The sequence below is a fragment of the Rosa chinensis genome, chromosome 2 (assembly GCF_002994745.2).
Source record: "Rosa chinensis cultivar Old Blush chromosome 2, RchiOBHm-V2, whole genome shotgun sequence".
In the NCBI taxonomy this organism is placed as follows: Eukaryota; Viridiplantae; Streptophyta; class Magnoliopsida; order Rosales; family Rosaceae; genus Rosa; species Rosa chinensis.
This window is the reverse complement of record NC_037089.1, coordinates 7,178,515-7,200,727: the sequence shown is the minus strand read 5'-3', so window position 1 is coordinate 7,200,727 and position 22,213 is coordinate 7,178,515. Positions and strand designations below refer to the sequence as shown.

The 22,213-nt window shown below is 40.2% G+C and overlaps 4 protein-coding genes across 4 annotated transcripts; 2 read left to right on the top strand and 2 right to left on the bottom strand.

Moving 5' to 3' along the window:
* The first annotated feature begins 2,482 nt into the window (after positions 1-2,482).
* LOC112186744 (ankyrin repeat-containing protein NPR4) lies at positions 2,483-4,914 on the top strand. Its single transcript, XM_024325244.2, has 2 exons — positions 2,483-3,287; positions 3,619-4,914. Exons 1-2 carry the CDS (start codon positions 2,718-2,720, stop codon positions 4,561-4,563), a joined length of 1,515 nt encoding a protein of 504 aa, XP_024181012.1. The 5' UTR covers positions 2,483-2,717; the 3' UTR covers positions 4,564-4,914.
* A 269-nt stretch (positions 4,915-5,183) lies between these two features.
* LOC112186743 (protein PLASTID MOVEMENT IMPAIRED 1-RELATED 1) lies at positions 5,184-9,566 on the bottom strand. Its single transcript, XM_024325243.2, has 3 exons — positions 9,312-9,566; positions 6,798-9,077; positions 5,184-6,690 (listed from the first exon to the last, which is right to left on the bottom strand). Exons 2-3 carry the CDS (start codon positions 9,068-9,070, stop codon positions 5,526-5,528), a joined length of 3,438 nt encoding a protein of 1,145 aa, XP_024181011.1. The 5' UTR covers positions 9,071-9,077; positions 9,312-9,566; the 3' UTR covers positions 5,184-5,525.
* Positions 9,567-13,868: 4,302 nt separating this feature from the next.
* LOC112185971 (glycerophosphocholine acyltransferase 1) lies at positions 13,869-17,008 on the top strand. Its single transcript, XM_024324319.2, has 8 exons — positions 13,869-14,135; positions 14,248-14,367; positions 14,521-14,578; positions 14,655-14,755; positions 15,420-15,515; positions 15,600-15,693; positions 16,051-16,288; positions 16,373-17,008. The coding sequence occupies exons 1-8, from the start codon at positions 14,031-14,033 to the stop codon at positions 16,743-16,745; spliced, it is 1,185 nt and encodes a 394-aa protein (XP_024180087.1). The 5' UTR covers positions 13,869-14,030; the 3' UTR covers positions 16,746-17,008.
* A 748-nt stretch (positions 17,009-17,756) lies between these two features.
* On the bottom strand, positions 17,757-19,738 carry LOC112185970 (threonine synthase 1, chloroplastic). Its single transcript, XM_024324318.2, has one exon. It carries the CDS (start codon positions 19,637-19,639, stop codon positions 18,047-18,049), a length of 1,593 nt encoding a protein of 530 aa, XP_024180086.1. The 5' UTR covers positions 19,640-19,738; the 3' UTR covers positions 17,757-18,046.
* Between the last annotated feature and the right edge of the window lie 2,475 nt (positions 19,739-22,213).

Here is a 22,213-nt window from a genome sequence, read left to right as displayed (position 1 = left end):
ATATTTAGTTTTAAGTGCAAGACAAACACACACACACACACATTACATATTCATAGTTTAGTGCATTAATGTATTAATTTTCTTTTAAATTATACATCTCACATTCCACTGCGTAACCATTCAAAAAACATTCACTCTAAATCTGGCTCCTTCAACTAGTTTTCCCTCTTTATTCGAATTAATACGTCGACCATGTTATATCACATGAGTGTCATACCTTCATGAGTGTCTCGTCCAAACTTCCTCTTGGAAATGAGATCATCTCTCCTAAAACTTACGGCTCTCCAAAATCCAAATGATGCTTAGAAATGGTCAGAATCATCAGACTCAGGAGCACAAGGTCAAGTATTGCTCTCTCCCAAGTCTATCAAACAAGTTACATAAAAATGGTGCATATCAATCAGGTCATAGAGAGGAAGGATTGCCACACAAGGCAAAGCCATAATGGAAGCTTCCCACTACTTTCCCACCCTGAAGTCTGAGACCATCTCCATTGGAGTGGTCATTTTGCCACATAGAATGCCCAACGGTTACAAATGAAAGATGAATTCACTCCGACAGATATGCGTAGGATTTGACATTCCAATTCTTAGTGTCAAAATTGACAGACCCAAACTCGTCTGTCTTTTCTTTTTTTGTTCGTTCTCTCTCTCTCTCTCTCTCTCTCTCCTTCTCCCATCTCTCTCTCTCTCTCTCTCTCTCTCTCTCTTCATTCCCAGAACCAGACCAAAGAAGATAGATGGTACAACGACGACAAAAATGTTTGAGAATATTGTTGATCATGTTCTCTTACTTCATTCTGGTTCCATATACACTTTCAAACTCTCCAGTCGAATTTATCTTATTGAAAGCAGTTGTGTAGATAGATGGGTTCTTTATCTATTAAGAAACTCTAATTCTATTAAAGAGTTCATACTGAAACAAGAAGGGAATATGTACAAGATCTCTTCATGTTTGTTTCTCCTTCTCCGTTCTTTCTCGTCTCTTTCTCTTTGAAGATGCTTAAACCCAAGCAAATACAATCGGATCCAATACAATCACCAATTAGAACAACTATCGTAGAACACCCAGATTCATCATTCACATCCTAGCAGGAAAAAAGCAATCAATCTCAAATTCTCAATAAGTATAAGTTCATGGTTGTGCATATATGAATAGAAAAGGCAAGATCAAAAAAGGAGGAGACAAAGAAGAGAACCGGAAGGAGAAGAAGATAGAGGAAGATGATGGGATGATGAAAGAGAAGGGAAGGAAGATGGAGGAAGAAAGTAGAATCAGAATGGGATATGCCGATGTGGGGATGAGGACATGGGGAAAGAGAAAAAGCTCTCTTTGATTTTTCTTATATAAAATGCTCTGAAAAATAATAAAATGATATTTAAATTTAACATATCTACTGAAGTTAGAATTGTCTTAAATGACATTTGACACATCAGTTTTCAAATTCAAATTTGACACAAGCATTTTAACATTACCACGTTACCATCGGAGATGCTCTGAAGCAGTCTTTCTCTTGTCTTATACTAAAATAATCGGTTTCAAATCTTCTGTCCCTAATTTTCTGTCTCCTCCCCTGTCCCTTACTCAATTTTTGACACGTGGCCTGCCACCTAAGACAACTAACAGCAATCTAACTTCGTTTAGCCTTTTTTTTTTTTTTGTCTTGCAATGAAAAATAGAGATTGACAAAAAAAGAAAGAAAAAAAAAACTGCTCATCTTCTCTCTCTCTCTCTCTCTCTCTCTCTCATATTCATATGGAATCTCGACCTATATAACGCCAACAACTTGGAAAACAGACCCATATGAATCCCTGACTTCTAAAGCAATTATGCTTGATATTTGCTATACATCCGGTCAGCGATGAAAATCATGGCAGATGCAGGGAAGCTGAATATTTCAATTTCTAGAATTTTTTGCCTCTCATGCCCATGTTAATCATCTTTGGCTTCTTTCGACTTCGTCAACATGAACCCAGATTCCGTCATGAACTTAGATGCCAACATGCACCCAGATTCAACAACTATCCAAATTTTATAGTTTTATACAAATCCATTAGCAAAATCAAATCAACCAAACGATTTAAAAACAGAGCGATCCATTTCTAGAACAATCGCAAGACAACCCGGATGAAGACTCAATCCCTTTCGATGCCGAAATTGAATTTGAGCACAACCAAAATCTCCAATATAAGAAGCAAAACCATAGTGACCCTTTCAAAAAGACATGAGAAATTTGAAGGTGACCGAATTGAACAGAACGCAAACAAAAACATTCCTAATTTTCTTTTCTGAATTCGACTTGGAGAGAAAACTCAGACAAGTCTCAAGTGTTTTTTGACAGAGAAGTCTCAAGGCCTTTTTTGCTTCTGTGTAATTAGATTTTTATTTTGTTTTATTTCTAGTTAACTTAACAGAGTTAGATGACTGTTAAGTGAGTTGGCAAGAATTGTCATATTATATTAATGGAGGGAAAGGAAAGGAGACCGGTTCAGAGGATTTGAAGCCAAAATTTAATCAAATTATCAAGTCCGTCCTTGTGACTTTGGCTCCGGTTGGGTCAAATTCGTTGGCCACAAAAACGTCTTTTACTCCCCAAGTTGCTTTCACAGTACCAGATCCACCATGGCACCATCCAATCTTTATTCTCATCAGATGATGTCTCCAAAGCTCTGAAACCATCAAAGCAGACGACTTTACAGAAACCCAGAAGAGCAGACATGGAGAAGAAGCTCTCAGATGTAGCCATGGAAGGAAGCGTGAAGAAGCTCAATGATCTGATCCAACAAGACCCACTTGTGTTAGACAGGGCTTTAGTTTCATCCTTGTCTGAAACCCCGCTTCATATAGCTTCAATGTTGGGCCATTTTGACTTGGTCAAAGAGCTACTGAGCCGCAAGCCCGAGTTCGCCACCGAGTTGGACTCGCGCGGGTCGACCCCGCTCCACCTGGCGGCGGCCAATGGACACGTGGGGGTCGTGAGGGAGCTGCTCTGGGCGGACGCGGCGGCGTGTTTGGTGAGGAACCAGGATGGGAGGACGGCGCTCCACGTGGCGGCTGTTAAGGGGAGAGTTGAGGTGGTGGGGGAGTTGGTCCGAGCCAGGACTGAGTCGACTCGGGCGTTGACCGATAGAGGGGAGAGTGTGATGCATTTGTGTGTGGGGAGTCACAGGCTGGAGGGTTTAAGGGTTTTGGTGGAGTGTGTTGGAAAAGATGATCAGCTTGTGAATTTGAAGGATGGGAATGGTAACACCATTTTGCATATTGCCGTGGCCAAGAAGCAAGTTGAGGTATGGTTTTTGGGTTCTTGAAATTTGTATCTAGACAAATGAATGCTTGTGTTGTTAAAGATTACTCCTTGATGAAATTTGGATTTGGGGATTATGAAATTAGCATAGGATAGGTGATGAGGAGTTTTTTGTGTATTCAATTTGTTAACGAAAGTTTACATCTTCGATTGAACTTATATCGCAGGCATTGAACATGCAGCATTTAATTTAAATTTTAGTTCGTACTGCATTTTTTTTTTCAGCTGAACTCGAGTCCACTCTAACTAAGAGGAATTGATTTGTATGGTTAGGTGCATTTTTGTTTACGCCTTGGTGTTTTGGATTTGTGCAGATCATCAAGTTTTTGCTGACCAGTACTGCGGTGAATGTGAACGCTTTGGATGTGAATGGCTCTACTGCATTAGACATTCTACTGCAGAGTCCTAGAGATTTGAAGGACATGGAGATTGAGGATTCTCTTAGAGAGGTTGGGGCACAAAGGGCAAAGGACATGCGTTCAATTGAGCATGAATGGGTTCCGAAAAAAGAACCTCAGATAACAAGACGTGTAGCCTCAGTAGTGTCTTCAAATGGGGAAAGGACGATGACAAGACGCACAACGTCAGTAGTATCCACTAGTGGTGAACGCCAGACAACGAGGCACCTAGGCTCAGCAGCAGTATCCTCAAAAGAGAGTGATTCCAACAAACCGGAGGTGAATCAGAAGCCTACTGAGTGGCTTGGCAGGAAGAGAGATTCATTGATGGTGGTGGCATCACTACTTGCCACTGTAGCCTTCCAAGCCGCAATAACTCCACCTGGAGGTTTTTGGCAAGATGACCGTCAAGTAGACGAAAATGGTAACCCTGTTGATAATCCTCACAGCGTAGGAACATCTATCATGGCCTCTCAAAACAGAAAAGAATATGGTGTGTTCATGATTTTTAACACAATCGCTTTCCTCTCATCTCTGAGCATAATTCTTCTTCTTGTTAGTGGGCTGCCTATAAAAAAGCGGAGGTGGATGTGGATACAAATGATCATAACGTGGATTGCCATCTCTACACTAGGCGCAACTTACTTTCTCTCGCTCCGTCACATGTCCCCTAAGAATGTGGAAAACGTGTTGCGTCAGGTCTCATCGATATCTGTTTTGACATGGTTGTGTTTGATCTTGCTTGTTTTGATAGGGAATGTCATACGTTTGAATTTATGGGTTCTCAGAAAGTATGGTTATATAAAGCCAAAAGAGGAAGACCCATCAGCTACAATTGATGAAGAACTTGAAGATGTGTAAGCTGAGGATTTACGGTGAGCAGTCATTATAGTCTACCTGGTGTCTCAGGTTTTTGGTCATTGATGTCTCTGACACTGGATTAATGTGTTGTACCTCCTGGAGTAGTATCTGCTCGTGTTATGCGTGTCAAGTATTTGAAGATCTGGTTTTTAGCTGCAAAGCAAAACGTGGCCGAAGTTGAAGTCTTTTTCTCTGTAAAAAGTACATCTGTATGCTTTATGTGATTGTTTCTTATCTTCCATGAGTGCCATCTTTGTAAATAACGAAGGAAATATACTTGGTTCTAATTGTTCTGATTCTTTCAGTTGACTTTATGAGAATGCCGCTGTTATGTTCTACTGATTAGAAATGTAATGGCAGTTGTATATCTTAATTTGTAGCTCTATACTGTCTTTTACTCAATATGTGAAGCAGATGGACTAAAGATACTGATGCTTGAATGAAACCCTTGTAGTATTGTGGGCATTTGCCGAACGAGCTCGAGTCAACTATACCAAGAGGGCAAAAGATACCCGAAATCGAGGTAGGAAGAACGTCGATTAAATGGTTGTTTTTCCTGGGACTGAAGAACCGATTGTGCCATACAAGTGAAGAGAGAAATATAGATAAAAGAATCTTAGTACCAAAAAATTTATTCATTTCATTGCAAAACATTCCAACTGTTGCACGCTAATTGCAGCAAATAAAAGCTTTGACATAACTATTATTGCACGAGTACTTGCAAGACCTATGAATTTACAACAGAAATGATGATAGAATTGAACATGAGATGGATTTATATCTCTTGTTGCCCGTCGGTTGAGCATGTTTCAAGCAAATACAAGAATAACATCACGTGCACAACAATCAACCTTGTCTGGAGTCTGGACTCTGTGAACTACCTCTTTACATGGACTCCAGTAACAAGCCAGCTGAAAAGGTCAAAATCCCACAAAAGGGTATAAATCAAGGCCACCAAGCACTCAGCACAATCTGATAGTTTCATTTGGTAAGATAACATTGGGGTTCCTTATATGCGGATTTAGAGCCGCCAATTCCTTCCATTTTGATCCATCGCCATGAACACGAGCAGAGATGCTCCACAACGTATCACCAGGCTGCACCTTTGTTGTTGCTGAAGTAGAAGATTTCGGAGCAGCCTTGGCCTTTGACTTCAAAAATGGATGCTTATTGTTTTTCCCCATTCCATTAGCAAGCAACCAGCGGGAACCTGATTGTTGCTGGTTTGTATTACCCCATAGCTTCTTTTTTCCGGGCTCCGTTTTCAGACCAGCGACGTGGACTTCAGCGATTTTAAACTGAGGAATAGCTTCCTCTTCAGGAAGTTTCTCATCTTTTTTCTCCTCTTTGATGTCCTCTTTCACCACTGACCCAGACTCATCATCCTCTTCATTACTTTTCCTTAGTTCAGAAACTGTGCTGTAAATCTTGGGCTTTGGTGGGAGAAACACTCTCTCAACTTGAATAAGAGCAAGCATTGGAGCCCCAACAGGCTCATAGTTTCTTAGTGGATCACGAAGTTGCACCATTAATGCTACTGTGAAATTATTCCCCAATAACCCACACTTTCTTGCTCCTTTACCACGCCTTCTCTCTCCCTTCGACCCCCCGCGAATCATGTCCAAAGAGTTTGCATGATGAGCAGCAAGGATTTGGGTAGTTCTCTCACTAATATGATCTTCATCATCAATCTCACCAGAATCAAGTTTCATCCATTCATCAAGAGTTAATGAAAGGCCCATTAGTCCATCAACATCATTACCACCATCTTTTATGTCCAGCAACTGCAATCCAGCAGCTCCCTCCAAACCAAGGAATTCACCAACATTAACACCCTTGCCCTGGAGAGCTGGGTTTTGCGCAACAGACTCTGTGCTAATGCTTGAAGGTTCATCCACATTTGACATCCCAGATTGTATTCTCAACCCCTCAATTGAAAGTGCTTCAATTTTATCCATGGCTAAAGGTGCAAGATCTTCTAAAGAAACATATTCTGAGGCCATCTCATCGCCAACTGTGTTTTTCTTAGACTTCTTAGACTTGGGCCCAGATGAACTTCCTTTGACTCTTGTTCGCCCATCTGGTACATCTTGCCCAACAACTGATTCATGCTGCGAGATACAATCCCTGCAATAATAAGAATGAAATATTATAAACTAACATTTACCAAAACTGTAAAAGAATTGGTTTTTTTTTTTTTATTCAAAAATCAGTGTAATACTGGATCTACAAACCTCTGAGGTCCTTCCAAAGCAGGCACAGCTTCCCATGCTACTTGCTCCATCGTCTTTCCAGTAATATCTTCCAAGGGCATTAACTTATTTGCCTGCATAGAAAGCTTTTCGATTCCTACTGATGCCAAATGCTGCAATATATCCATTACCCCAGAGCCCATTTCTGCTGGTACCACAACAGGGCTAGAAACCTGCATGATCAAGTCACCACCACTTTTAGCATTTTTGAAAAGTGTGGGGTTCATTGACCGTACAAATCCTCCATTCTTTGTCTGAAGAAAAGGGCCTATGCCTTCTCCAAGGGGAGGCAGTTCAAGTGGATCTTCAAGAGGCAAATCTAATGGACTTCCAAAACCATGAGAGCTTTTTGGGGAAGAATGCTGAAACGCCATCTCATTCAAACCCCACTCACGCATTAATGCTTCTGTCTCCAAATCTTCCAACATTTTGGCCTTTGCTTTACTCCTTGCTGGTTGAGCTGCCATCTGATGCTCCTCCTCTGCAGCTTGAATCATGGCAGAAAGATCAAAACTCTCAGACAGGTGGCCCCAATCAGACCCAGCTGCATCACGGTAGCTGCATTCTGCTTGGTCATCGGTTACTATGTCAAATTCATCAAACAAAGAACAACCCGCGGCGAGTGTCTCCTTCTCAAACTGTCTTAGCAGACGCTCTCTTGGAGACTCAGGTTCACTCTCAAAGCTAATGCAAGATGGACTTTGCTCTATCCCTAGCATGCTCAAGAACTCATTTTCTGTAACATCATCCAAGCTACATGGACTCCCCATCATATTTCTTTTATATAGTTTATCATCTACATAACATTTTAGGTGTTCAGGAGATTCTAGTCCTGCTGCCTCCAAATCTGACACAATACTTAAAGCCGACTCTAGGTCTTTCATAAGTGATTCTTTGGTGCATAAGCCATCTTCTTTGGAACTAGAATTACATACCACAAGTCCATCCATACAACCACCTTGTCCCTCAACCTGGGAATGGACCTCATTTCCTTCTTCAGCTGCTACCTGTCCAGTGGTGATTTCAGCAACATGACCTTCTGCTGCAGAAGCATCAGTAGCCTCTGTAATAATTTCTGGTTCCATCACTTCCTTTGATGGCAGTTCTATCCCCTGCTCAACTACAGAAAAGTCATCCTCTTCACACTCATCCTCTACTGTTACTTTACTAGAAACAGGCGAGGGGAAGGAAGTCGTCTTTATGGACTCAACAGTCTCGGTGAGCACTTCAAGTTCAGGCTTGTAAACAGCTGGAGTGCCCGACTTCTCTTCTTCATCAAATTTCTGATAGAGCACATTAACTGAACTGGATAGTTCCGACTTTGATATTGGTAAAACCTCGTGAAGATCCCTTATGTCCTCTACGGAGCGAGATGAGGCCCTTGAGCGCGAATTAGGAAGACTTTCACCACGCTGCATAGTTGTCCTGGCATCAACCTGACCATATTTGGTCCCTGCTTTTGCCAAACTCGAGCTACTCTGCCTTGAAATCACCCCCTCAGGAGCATTCTGGCTATTTCTTGATGCAGTGGAATTATCCTTAAGCACCGTATACCCAAAACTCACATTAAGTGTTGCACCTTTAGCCTTTCCTGATAGTTTAAAACTCGTTGTCCAGTTCCCTGAGCTCTTCTCCTCCTCTAATTCCTCCAATGTCAGAGGAAGCAACCTCGTGAGATCAACCCTATGCTTCCCCAAATCAAGTTCCGGTGCACCAAACACAGAAGCATATAGCAAGAAATGCTTTGCCTCATACTTTGCCGAATGATGGGGCCCGCTCCTACTACCGTACACAGAGCATGTGTGAGTCAATTTCTCCTCAAATTTTGCCACGCCTTGAACAACCTTCATCGGACTAGTAACGAAAATCCCATCCCTCCTCTTCCAATGCACACAGAGACTAATGCCGTTCAAATTCGACGGCAACCCTTCGATGGAATGAACTTCGAGAGAAAAGCAGCAGTTAAACCTACAGTTTCGGATATGGCTAAACGCCTTCAGGGGCTTCCAATTCCAAAATGACCTCTTCTCTTTAAGCAATGAGTTCTCCCCACCAGACTTGGGCTTTGATTTTGGATCAGGCAAAAGGTTCTTCCCCTGAGTTTTCGACGCATTACTCCCTGTAGAAATTGAACTATTACTCCTAGAGTGCCTTTTGCCTGCGTACAGGGCTTTGCTTATAGTCTCAATCTCATTCAACAATTTCGCATTACCCGAATCCCCTCCCATCTTCCTACCTCCTTCAAATTTTGACATTTTCTACCTTCATTCACACACAATCCAAAATTCAAAAACAACAAAGAAAATATTTAAAAAAAAATCAGATCATAGCAAAACCCATTTCTACTACTTCATCAATCTAAAACCTCAAGTCTATGCAATTCAATATAATCTGGGAAATTCTCATATCTCAAAATCACAACTAAGCAAATATTGGGTTCAAAACTTAATTAGAAGGAAAAAAAAAAAGACAAAACGAAAGCGGAATTGTAATTACCGATTGGAGCTGGCCAGCGACAGAGGACTGAATCAGAATCGAAAACCCTAACTCACTCTAGGATCACAAAGTCATGGACTTTGCGGAAATTGAAAGCTGGGATTTTGGGAGAAAAAGTCGGAGGATTTTGAATTGAAAGAGGGAAGAATTGAAATCTTATAGAAAGAGAGAGAGAATTTCGGAGTTTTTCTGAGCGCGTTTCTCTTCCTCTGTCTATGTCACTCTCCCAGCCTGTTTGAATTGCCGCTGCCTCTTTCAAACAAAAAAATACAACAAATTTTGAACCAAAAAAAAAAAACATGAAACAAATAAAACGAGAAGAATTTCACAACAGAGTCCCCGTACTTGTGTGTTATTAATTTCTGGATTGAAAGTTTTCTATATTTGTGCTTTGTACCCGTAGAATATTATGTTCTTGTAATCTAGTCCTTTAGCTTTGTAGTCTAATTTGGTGATTAGTGTGGGCTTGTAAATCAGGTAGGTTGGTCTGTTTGGAAAGGGCGCTTTTTGAAAGACGTCATCAGTGCGTCGTATGTTTGTTGTACGTTTGAATTGATTAACTAAGAAACAAGGTTTGAGCAATTAAGTTAGTCATACGGGAAGTTAGACTCACTTTAGTTATATAAATTTAAAAAAAAAATTAAAATATAGAAAGCGTAGATATAATTTTATTATTGATATACCAATACATTAACTAGTTAACGAAGATTATGAACTCTTCCTCTGGGTGTCTAATTTTTGTTTATTGTGACTAAATTTCCATCAATCAACTCAGTAGTAAAGTTTATGACAAAACAACTTATTGGCACCAATGCAATTTGCCCAAATTAAATATTTTGTCCCTTTGAATGCGAAAGGGGGTTACATCTATGTGGTAGGAACACTTCAATGTCCCATTTGGTTTCTGAAATACTTTATGTTCTTCCTTTAGAAATACTTTGCTTTCTTAACCATCAACACTAACATGGGGTTTGGCGAACTACTTCAAGAACATGAAGCAAATGCAACTAGTCAGTAGCCTATAACTTGCAAGTATCTATATGCATGAAGAGCAAAACGAGCAATAACCTTAATACCTTATTAGAGTGGTCTAAGCCCCATTAGTTCTACATAATAACTTACAGAGTTATTATAACAAAAAATCATACAAATATAAACACTGGACCATATTGTACATTGATCTTAAATTTAGAGAACCGATTACTTTTATGTACATACATTAGTGTAACTTATACTATTTTTTCCATGATCTAAAAACATATTATATGAATAATATTTCTATAACGTATTTTCTTTGGAACATAACAACATTTCACATCACCCAAAAAAAAAAAAAAAAGCCTTTGTGTTACAGTATCTCTCCAAGTTCCTTGAGCTTGAGAATCACTTACCATGGAAGAGCAAGAGCATATCTTCATTTAGAAAGAACATTATTCTCTGCACCCAGTTTGGAACTAAAAAGATTCTGAAACATATTCCAGGCCATGACACCAGAGATGATTCATTCATGCCCAACCTAACCTGCTATGTTGGATATTCTTATTAGAAAACATGCATTATTTGATATATAGCGTACATAATAACTAGCTGATCGACTGCAAGCTCATCGTGGTTGTTATAAACTTATTATTGATTATAATTCAAAAATTCAAACAACACATGCAGGAATCGAAGCTGATAAACGATGACCCACATAGCTAGGTACCTCACAGTTCAAATTGACGCGCCAACTTGTTGGTCTCTGTCTGTCTTCATTATGCCCTTTAATTTGAATTCAAACTCAGAAAAATTGTAGCCATATATTCATTTAAGTCTTTGATCAACTTTGGCTGATCACCTTGAACTTCATTGACACAAGCATCACGTTCAATCTCCACACGAGTAAGAGCTAATGGGAAGCACCCAGCAGGAAAACCTAGCAGCTAACAACGAAAATAGAGGTTGTGTTGGGAAGTGGACGTCGTTAGGCAACTCCGAAAATTAATATTCAGTAGATATGACAGTGTTCATTTACTTTACATGGGTTTCAAAAATTTTATTTTTCAAACACTTTAAAGTACGATCTATTAGGAGCCCTGACATTTATAAGTCGACAACTAGATATTTTCCAGTCGTATTAAACTAATTATGTGAACTTCGATTTTCACAGGAGTTGTTATGAAAGAAAGTTTTACAAAAGTTGTGTTGTCTACGGTACATCAACATATCAATACCTCAAGTAGACTAGTTCCATTTGAAGATAAATTGACTCTAATTTTTAGTATACTAATTTAAAATTATTTATTTCTGTATCTTTCTGTATCAAATTAAGTCTACGAGACCTTTTTTTTTTTTTTTTAGAATATCTACTAGACTTAACGGTACTGTACCATAATAGTTTCATTAACCTAATTAGGTTTTGCTCCAAAAAAGTTGGAGTCAAAACTTAGGTTTCTTCGTGCGGTGGTTTCCCTCGTCCGGTGGCGCCCCAGCGCCGATGACGACTCTGCCTAGTCAGAGTATGGTGGTTGCAGCAGGGCGGGGATGTAGTTGCTTTGGGCGTGGTGTTGTGCGGCATCTCTTTTGCTTTCAGATGGTGACGGCGGCGGTTCATGGAGCACGATGGTGGGCGGGGAGACAAGGATTCAAAGACTGGGCTTCTCTGATTTTGATGAGTGGTGGCTATGGTTGGTGGAGTGGTGATTAGTATCGATGGTCAGTTGACCATGGATGGGGACAGTGGTATGTTGGTGGTAGTCAGGTCCTATGGCATATGTTTGATGGCTGGGTGAGTGGAGGGGGGTGGTGGCCTAGAGATGAGAAGATCAGCTGGGCAATTCTTGGCTTTCTGATGTTTGCTCTTAGGCTGGTGTTGGAGCTTTGGGGAAAGGAAGGAGAGGGATGCGGCTGGTTCGTTTTCTTTATTATGGTTTAAGGTTTTGTAAAGGTTTTTCGGTTAGGGATAATAAGTCCCCACTATCTTGAGCTGGGGTTGGGTTATTTTGTGGTGCCATGGTTATGGTGTCATACCTAGGGACGATTAGATTTATGTTCGGTTTATTCTTGGTGTCAATATGCTGACAAAAGATCCTTGCACGTGGTCTTGGCTTTTTTGAGACACAGTGTTGAAGAGGACGTAGTCTTTCATGCTGTTGATTACAAGAGTTTACTGAGAAACTCGGGTAAATTTGGTCTAAGTAACCTTGAAAATTGGTGTATTGCGGTTATAGTTGAGCCCCTATCGGCTCATAGTACCTGTAACTGTCTTCTCTTGGAGTTTTGATCTATGTCCCCCCCAAATGTATGATTTTGGTGATTGAATGAATGTTCTTTTTCTCTTAAAAAAAAAAAAAAAAAAGGTAGTGTACCATAGAAAGGCCGAGCCCAAAACCACACAAGCAATTAATCAAGTGGATCAGCATGTAATTTCGAGTTAGCATCGGAAACGGAAATGAGATCTGTTTGTTTGGTCAAAATATTGGGGAGGGCGATAACCCATGTCCATACCTCATAATAGAGAAAAGCCCGGTAAGCAATACAGGGATATTATAAATTTATAAACCCCTCCTCCCCATCATACTCGACTACTCGTTATTTTTCTGTGGGTGTTACCGTCATGCTTTGCCACGTATGCTTCACATACGTCACCAATAGTCAAAAGCTGACAGAAGGCCACGTCTCCTAACACGTGTCATCAAAACCACCCAGTCTCTTAAAGAATAAACTTTTATTCCCTTTCAACAAAAAAGTTTATTCTTTCTCTATAAAAAAATAAAATAAATAAACTTTATTCTTTCCTTTTACAGTATTTACCTGATGGTAAAATGAAAAACACAATTTGACACTTATTTTTGTGCACCTTTCCTTTGATTATTTGACTTTTAAGACCTACTGAACACTCATGAAATTGAGAAATTCCATGTCTAATATTTGAGTCTCAAGTCCTATCAGTTTTTCAGCAGATTTAAGGGACATTCATGTTGGTACGCATGTAGTAGTGTATTAGTCTGGTTAACCGATATGGTTTGCTACCTCAACCCTGATAAAAAGCAGAGACATAAATTTATTATTATTTTTTTTTAAAGAGCGGTGGTTTGCTATTTCACTCTTGATAAAAAATGAGAGATAAATTTAGGAGTTCAATTACTTAAATTCATATATTATTAATTTAAGTTAACTTGAATTTAGTATCAAGTCTTTAATTCGTATAAAGAATATTGGAAAATATGTCAATCGTCAATTTTTAATACTATATAGAATGTGAAATTGAACGAAGTATTATCAAGTCTATTAATCAAATGACATTTATATAAATTTCGAGCAAACTCGTAAATATACAAAGTACAACTGAACAAAAAATAATTCAACTCACTTATTAAATGACATTGAATTATTATTTTAAGTAGTTGGTATATAGAAATACAACATATAAGATCTTCACCTCTCTTAAATTGTGGTAGATTTGTCTATATAGTAACGTATGGGGTCATACTATGAGTTGTATTCAAAATTTACTTGAATATCAATGTTCTTTTGCATTCAAAACCTACTTAAGAAAGAAACCTTAATGATCACAAAACGTAAATATAATAATCTGTGTGGAACCGCACAGAGCCACACTCTTCTTTAAACAGAAATCTGTGTCGTTGCATACATCAACTTCCTTCTTTCCCTCCCCTTCTCTCTTTTTCTCTCTCCCTCTTGTTCAATCTTTTCTGACTCTCTTCTCCGTTGACAAAAATGTCTAATTGCGACGAACCCATGGAGGAGTACGCGGAGCCCGTCGAAGAAACTAATGGTCATTCGTTTTACAGAGTGAAGCAACGGTTAAAAGATCGATCTAAGGTGAGGCCCGAATGGTTGCTTTTTGTTTTTGGCGACGAAATTTCGTCATTTTGATTCGTTTTGGATTGTGGGTCTGCGTTTGTTTGATGTGGGGGAATGGTTGGTTTTGCAGAAAGTGGCGCAAACGAAAGAGATTTTGTCGAAGCAAGCGGTTCAGACCAAGGAGATCCTGTCAAAACAGGCTGTGAAGATCGCTAAACAAGCTGAAGAACATGAAAAGTTCATCAATAAGGTGGGTTGGTTTAGTTTTTGATGTGAAAACAATTTGATGTGGTTGATTCAATACCATGTATTATATCTTTGTGTCATTATGTGAAGTGAATGTGGTTTATGCTTAAAGTTTGATCCTTTTTGTGATATGAGATGTTCTTTTCTTGCTTATTAGGTGACGCATCTTGTTGGGGTGCTTGGGTTTGGTGGCTTTTGCTTTCTGTTAGGAGCCAGTAAGTGTTTTGATTGATGAAAATTGCTCCTTTTAGATTCTGTTTTTGTGCATTAATTTTTTTTTTTTTTTAACAGGACCTCAAGATACTCGATATGTATATTGTTTGTTCTATTTCATCTTTGTTCCTCTTCGTTGGATATACTATCGGTACAAGAAATGGCATTACTACCTCTTGGTAAGCTTTGTGATTTCGTATGGAATATGGATGACTGTTTATTCAGTTAAAGCTTGGATATAGGATTATTTGTTAACCAATGTGAGTTTGAGCTTGGACCTATGTTAGGGAAGCATATTGTAGTAGTATATTGTTAGTAAATATTGATTATATAGATTCAAGAAAACTTATTTGCAATTTGTATACAAGACCAAAATCATGTATGATGGTTTTGCTATCTGCAACACACGGTATAAGTGGATTGTGGGTGCTACAAGGATAGAGAGAAAATTGGTTTCGCTTTAAGGTAGTTAGAGCAGACATTTTTGGCTTTAGGCGAGTAGCAGAAAATTCATTTCTATTTGAACTTCTTTCTTCTTATTATTATTGTGTTTTAAATTTAACATATCACTCAAGTTAGATAAAGAAAGGAAATAGAGACTAGGTGTCTGAGTTTGCTAATTTCTATATTCTTATGTTTTCATGTTCTTATATGTACAATTGAAAGTTTGGCAAAACTGTTTTAAGGAGTTGGTGTCTTCACCCTTTCTGTCAGTTTCAACTACAGTACTTGCAGTCCTTAGAATCGTTTGCTAGTTCTCTTGTACAATCACTACAATCTTACTACCTTTGTATTATTTTAAATATGAATAAGTGGCATTGATGTATTGTTTGTATGTCATAGGACTTCTGCTACTATGCCAATACGATCTTTTTGGTTGACCTTCTTCTATATCCAAGGAATGAAAAGTTTTTCATGGTTTGTTTCTCATTTGCTGAGGTAAGCAACAATTTCAGTTACTTTTCTTTTTGAGGGAGTAATTATTCACTTGTCAATTGCTGACCGTTTAAAATGCCTCTGCAGGGGCCATTAGCATGGGCACTGATTGTTTGGCGTTGTAGCTTGGTTTTTAGTTCACTTGACAAATTAGTCAGTGTCCTGATACATCTTTTACCTGGTGAGCTGGTCCTTTCTTTATATACCTCTGAAACAAATTTCTAGTACCTCTGAAACAAATTTCTAGTAATTTTTTTTTTCTGCAAAACTTGTGTTTAAGCAGTCCCACAGGTTCTGTAGCATGTGTGGTATCTCTGGACATATATGAGATCGGAGAGAGCTTCCATTATGGTGGTTAGCTAGTTATAAGGAATTTGTGATGGATATTATCGTTGGATCTTCTCATATAAAAATTCAAACTTATGAGCAACTGTCTTGTTTTGATGATGATCAACCCTCATGGGTCAAGTGTATGTTAGATAAGCTGTGGTGATCTGTTATGTTCATGCCCCTGAAAATATTGTATTTTTTGTTTCAGGGTTGGTTTTCTTCACTATTCGATGGTGGGATCCAGCAACATTTGCAGCCATGCATCCTGAAGGATCTTCTGCCAGAGCTTCTTGGCCTTATGTAGAAAGCAAAACTTATCTGTGGACATGGTTGTTTGTGGTGCCCCTGGTCGCATACTCCCTCTGGCAGCTTTTGTATTTTCTCATTGTCAACGTTTTACGCCGACAAAGGCTGTTAAGGGATCCTGAAGTGATGACTTCTTACAGGTCCAATCTCTCACCGTCCTCATTCCCTGTGTTTTGGTTCATGTCCTTTCTTTCACCCTTATCTGATTATTTCATTCTTGACAGAGAACTCTCGAAGAAGGCACAAAAAGCAAACAATTTGTGGTGGCGCTTAAGCGGTTTGCTTGGGGATCAAAATCGATTGTTTATGTACATTGTGCTCCAAGCCATATTTACTGTGGCTACCATGGCACTCACAGTCCCTATCTTCTTGTCGTATGAATTACATGTAGTTTTCCTGATCCTCAAGGTCTCTGCATCTGTTTGGAATGGAGGAAGCTTTTTACTTGAGGTAATGCCTAGACAAGTGATTCTCAAGGAGAAGAAGAAGAAAGCAGAAGTACAACCAACAGAAACACAGGTAGACCAAACCTTAGAAGTGCAGCCAATACAAACGCGGCTAGATCAATCCTTAAACCATGAGGCTTCCCAAACTTGACAGTCCAAACAGCTGTGTTTTAATATCCATTTCAGTCATTCTTTTTTGTTATACATACTGTATTCCTAGTGGTAGCTCGCTTATAGAAATTTACGTTTGTTTTACAGACCGATAGGAAGGATTGTTTTGTGTACAAATTTAAATTGTTTTTCTTTCTTAGAACATCAACAGGACTCTTGAATTGTACTCTTTTGTGGTATCGTGCAAGACAATCCTTTGTTTTTGTTTGTTGAATGGGTAACACTAGAGGATTGATGACATCATGACAAGATAGCTGGGCTTTACCCTAAGTTTGGCTGCTTCTTTATGTCTACTCTCATGTTCTTATAACAATTGTCCACCCGCCTTCTTTCTGTTAATGTCAACATCTTGTTCATGATGTAAGCTGCCTCCATAAGGCACATCGATCGACCCGTGAACATGGAGCAAATATGAGTTACCTGATCCGTATGGGATTTGGTTTTGACAAACCCAGTTTCCCACATGATCGCAAAGAAAAACCTGGATTAGAACCGAGCCAATAACAATGCCATTTAAGAATCATTGTTACAGTAGAGGGATATCTCTAGTCCGAGATGATAAATTCTTCAAGTTTCAGACAGCAGGTAACTTATGGTCATTTTTCGAGTTGAATCAATTGTCCATTGTTCCAAAATTAGATTTCTCAGTTAAATACATCAAAATCGTCAAAAATACTTGCATTTACCTTTGATCACGTCAAATTTTGATCTGAAAGTGATCAGGTTATAGTTTCTTTTACATCATATCCAGTCGACACCACTCTGACGAGTAAGATGCTTAAACTTCATGACTTGACGCCACCACTGAAAATCATCCGAAAATGTTCCGAGCACTAAATCATGTTCATGCGCTCAATAAGAATAAAGCAATACAGAATTGAAAACTAAAATCTTGAGTTCATGACATGACAGCACCACGGGGAACTCAACACAATTATTGCGACTCCAAGCATGTGGGAAAATTCTTGCATGGTCGAAACACGAATTAGAGTAAACAGTATGAGAGATAAGACAAGCAATATAGTTATATCCCTGTTACACTTGATGGTAAATAAAGCTTATTCTACCTTCTCGCTTACAAAAGCTTATTCTACCTATGTTATGAGGGCTGGTTCTACTTTAAAATCATCAAGCATATATTAAAGTACAGAACATAAACGAAACGAACTTCCCTGAAAATTATAAACAACCTGTGCAACACCAAAATTCAAAAAGCAAAACAAAAAGCATAAAGAAAAGTGCACAAGTTAACTAGTGCTACATTGATACAAAAAACTCAGCTCACTTCGACTTCTTAGACTTCAAAAACTCCTGAAGAACATCCATGACTGCCCCAAACTCCGCCTTGACCTCCGTGGGTGGATTGGCAAACCGGCAAGCCATCTCCGGTATGGCCTTGGAGTGATAATCAACCTTGGACTGTGTAAACTTCAAACCATGGGCAGTGCTAACCACCACGGTCCGATCACCAGCCCCAATAACCCCGCTCTTCCTAAGCTTCTTCAATGCCGTTAGAGCCACCCCCGTGTGAGGGCATATAAACATCCCGGTAGAATCAGCTTGCGCCATTGCATCCATCAGCTCCTCCTCAGTAGCTTCCTCCACAATCCCATTGCAATTCTTGAGAGCATACACAGCTCTATCAATCGAAACAGGGTCACCAATCTGTATAGCCGAAGCAAACGTGGTGTTGGCCCTCACCGCCTTGAAATCCTTCCACCCTGACTTGTAATACAAGTAGAGCGGGTTGGCATTGGCCGCCTGAGCACAAACAAGCCTCGGAACCCTATCCACCAGCCCCAATTCCTGGCACATTTTAAACCCCTTGTAAAACGCGTAAATATTCCCCAAATTCCCACCCGGAACAATGACCCAATCCGGAACTTCCCAATCAAACTGCTGCAATATCTCAATCGCCGCCGTCTTCTGCCCCTCCAGCCTCAAACTGTTGAGCGAATTGGCCAAGTAAATCGGCAATTCCGCCGTGACTTCCCTAATCAGCTTCATACAGCCGTCGAAGTCAGTGTCAATGCTCAGCACGAAAGCCCCGTTCGCAATCGGCTGGACCAATTGCGCCATGGAGATCTTATTCGCCGGCAGAAACACTATAGACGGGATACCTGCGGAGGCACAGTAGGCAGATAGAGCCGCCGACGTGTCGCCTGTGGAGGCGCAGCCGACTCCGACGACAGGTCGTTTGAGCTTGCGGAGACGATTGACCTGGCTGATGAGGACGGTCATGCCTAGGTCTTTGAAGCTTCCGGTGTGGGAAATCCCGCAGTGCTTGACCCAGAGATCGTTCATGCCGAGGAACTGCTTGCCGAAGCGCTCGGCCCAGTAGAGGTTGGAGTTTCCCTCGAAGGCGCTGACGATGTCGTCGTCGTCGATCTCCGGGAGGACCCACTCCTTCTTGCTCCAGACGCCGGAGCCGTAGGGCCAGGTGGTGCGGCCGACGCGCGAGTCGAAGAGGCGGCGCCAGTACGCTCCGTCGAACTTGGCGAGGGCGTCCATGTCGTGCTGGACGTCGAGCAGGCCGCCGGAGCGGCTGCGGTAGACGATCTCGTCGAGCGAGTACGACTCCGGCGAGGCGGCGCCGGCGACCGAGTTGAAGGGGACGTACTTGGCTGAGAAGTTGTGTGGTGTGGGGCGGTGGCGCCGGGCCTCGTCGCGAATGTTCTCATCGGCGGCGCGGGTACGGAGAGGCGGCGGCTGAGCTGGAAGGGAGTTGTTGTTGGCGGCGGCGGAGGTGGGATCGAATGTGGAGGAGGTGCAGGTTACGGAGAGTGAGCGTTTGGGGGTGGGCGTTGGGTATAAAACGGTGCGTTTTGGGGAGAGGGAGGAGAGAGAAGGGTGGAGTAAGGAAGAGGAAGCCATTGTTTTGAGAAAAAGCGTGCGGCGCTTGGTTGGGTTTGGGTTTAGGGAGTGAGTGGTGGTCGGCTGGTGTTGGTGTTGGTGTTGGTGTTGGTGTTGGTGGTGGTGGTCTTAACAGAGAGAGGCGGAGAGAGTGGGCCGTCTACTATGACACGTGTCCAGATGTCCACGTTTTCATTCTGATATTATTAATGGCAAAATTATAAAAAAGTTTTTTCTTTTTCTTTTTTGGAGTGATAATAATCCGAAAGTTTGACGTTTCAAAAAATAAAATAATCCGAAAGTTTGACGTTTCAAAAAATAAAATAATCCGAAATTTTGACTGTTTGACCCAAATTATTGGAATGAGAATTAAGACCCTTTTTTTTTTGAGAAAATTGTCAATTCATTTCATTGATCAACGAAATTACACATAATGACTTATCCTTATGAGACTGTCAAAAGAGTCATTACCTAAGTAATTCAACATTTTTAAATATCATGACGCCCAACCAAAACTGCCCTAAAGCACCCATGAGAATCAAAGGGGCACAGATGCTACGGACATTCTTGGTGACATATTCTCAGAGTGATCCTATGAACTCCTTCCCCAGAGGAAAGAGAGTCTTTACAACATAAAAATAGTAAAAGATAAATAAAATCCAAGCCCAAAGAAATAGGCCCAGACCCAAACACGAAACCTAGCAGATAGAGGCCTAAGAGAATTGATGAGGCCACCCAACCACTTGGGCACCCCATCCAACAGCCGCCAACCAATGCTCCACCTCCTTTCAACGACTTCGGTCAAGAAGATCTGACCCTGCTGCCCACTGCATCCTTCTCCGCACCAAGCCGCAGCCAACCCCAGACCAAGAACACCAGACTGTCCCTTTAGCAAGAGGTCATCGTCGCCGCAACCCCAAGCCAGGTTGGCGTCTCAATTCGCGGCCGCCATCAACAGAAATCGAGATCCCACCCCAGGCCACCGATCGGAACTCCAGTCCGCAACCTGTCCACCACTGGCCACCAGATCGTCCTGCTTAGTCAACACCAAGTAACGAGACCCCAGAACCATCACCAATCCAGGTTGCCCAGGAACACATCGCGCGACCTAGGAGCACCATCGTTGTTGCCAAGGCACCTGACCCCGAACAAAAAATAAGAAACAAAATTTTGAGACGCCGACAACGAAAAGCCCCGTCGCCTTCAATCTCCCGATGACCATATGAGAGGGAAAAACCATCTCTTCCGGCCCAATTTGCAAAACCGCCGCCAGGAGGCCACGACCTCCACCTACCTCTTAGAGAGAGCATAGAGAGTAACCTAAGCATTTTTCTCTAAAAAAAATCTCATTTTAGAATTAAGACCCCATTAATTATGTATCAAACTTTAACTTCTTTTTTTTTTAAATAATCAAACTTTACTTTTCAGTACTGAATTGTTCATAAAAATTTAAAATATTTAATTTTCAATGTTTACGAGAAAATTGAAAATTACTTGAAGAAGTTCAAGTTTTATTGTGTGATTTTTATATTTTTTGAAGCAGTTTTTTTTTTTTTTCACTTACACTTTGTAATTAAGTAGCCCGTGCCGTGATGCGACTCAAACCAATTTTGAGTTTTTCATTTGCAACAACGTAGTTTAACTAACAACTAGAGTTTGTATTAAGGTTATTGTAATTAGGTCACAGATGATGTGACTCGAACTAGTTCGAATTTTACATTTGTGATAAATAGATTTAAGTGGTTTTTGCACCTAAAATTTGTGTCGAGGTTGTTGTAATCAAGTCACTCATGATGTGACTTGAACTAGTTTGAGTTTTCCACTTGCGACAATATGGTTTGAGAAATAACACAGATTGTCTTTATGTTGAATGAATATGATCAGAAAGTTTATAGTTGAGTGGAACTCATTCCATCTTCGCCAATTGGGTAGAGTTTTATTGAGAGTGCTTACTTTTATATTCTATTATGCACATCATTTTTCTTGGCCGAAGATTCAAATAATAGCTTTTTAACTATTGAAAGTTTTTGGTGTCAAGAAAAATTGCAAGAGAACATTTTGATGATAGTATCATAATAGACAACTCAACGTGAAGACAATGCATCCAAAGTTTTTCAAGGCCTAATTAATATAACCAATATTTGCATAAGCATAACAATAAAACTGACCACTATAAAAGAATGACATTAGAAACTTGGTTCGTAAAACGTTTATGAGCACTAAAAAAAGCTTTATATTTTCTCATTACGCTATCAATAAAAATCTTAGAATCATTTGATCAAAAAAAATAAAAAATCTTAGAATCACTTCCTCTGCACCCTCACAAGAGATCAATAAATGACTTCCAAACTCGTAACATAGGGTCATTACTAGGTCTTTATTGCTCAAAAGAATTACACAATTTACCAAAAATAAAATAAAATTTGTAGACTGAGTTTGTGGTTGATCGTGTTTGTGGGTTGATCATGTTATTTGAGCTCAAACGCAACAAATTGGGTAAGCAAATCTCAGAGTTCTATCCAAGTTCATAGCTATGGTTTGCTTGAACATGGTCCCGTTGAATACTTGAATGAGGGGCTCTAAACACAAGATCGT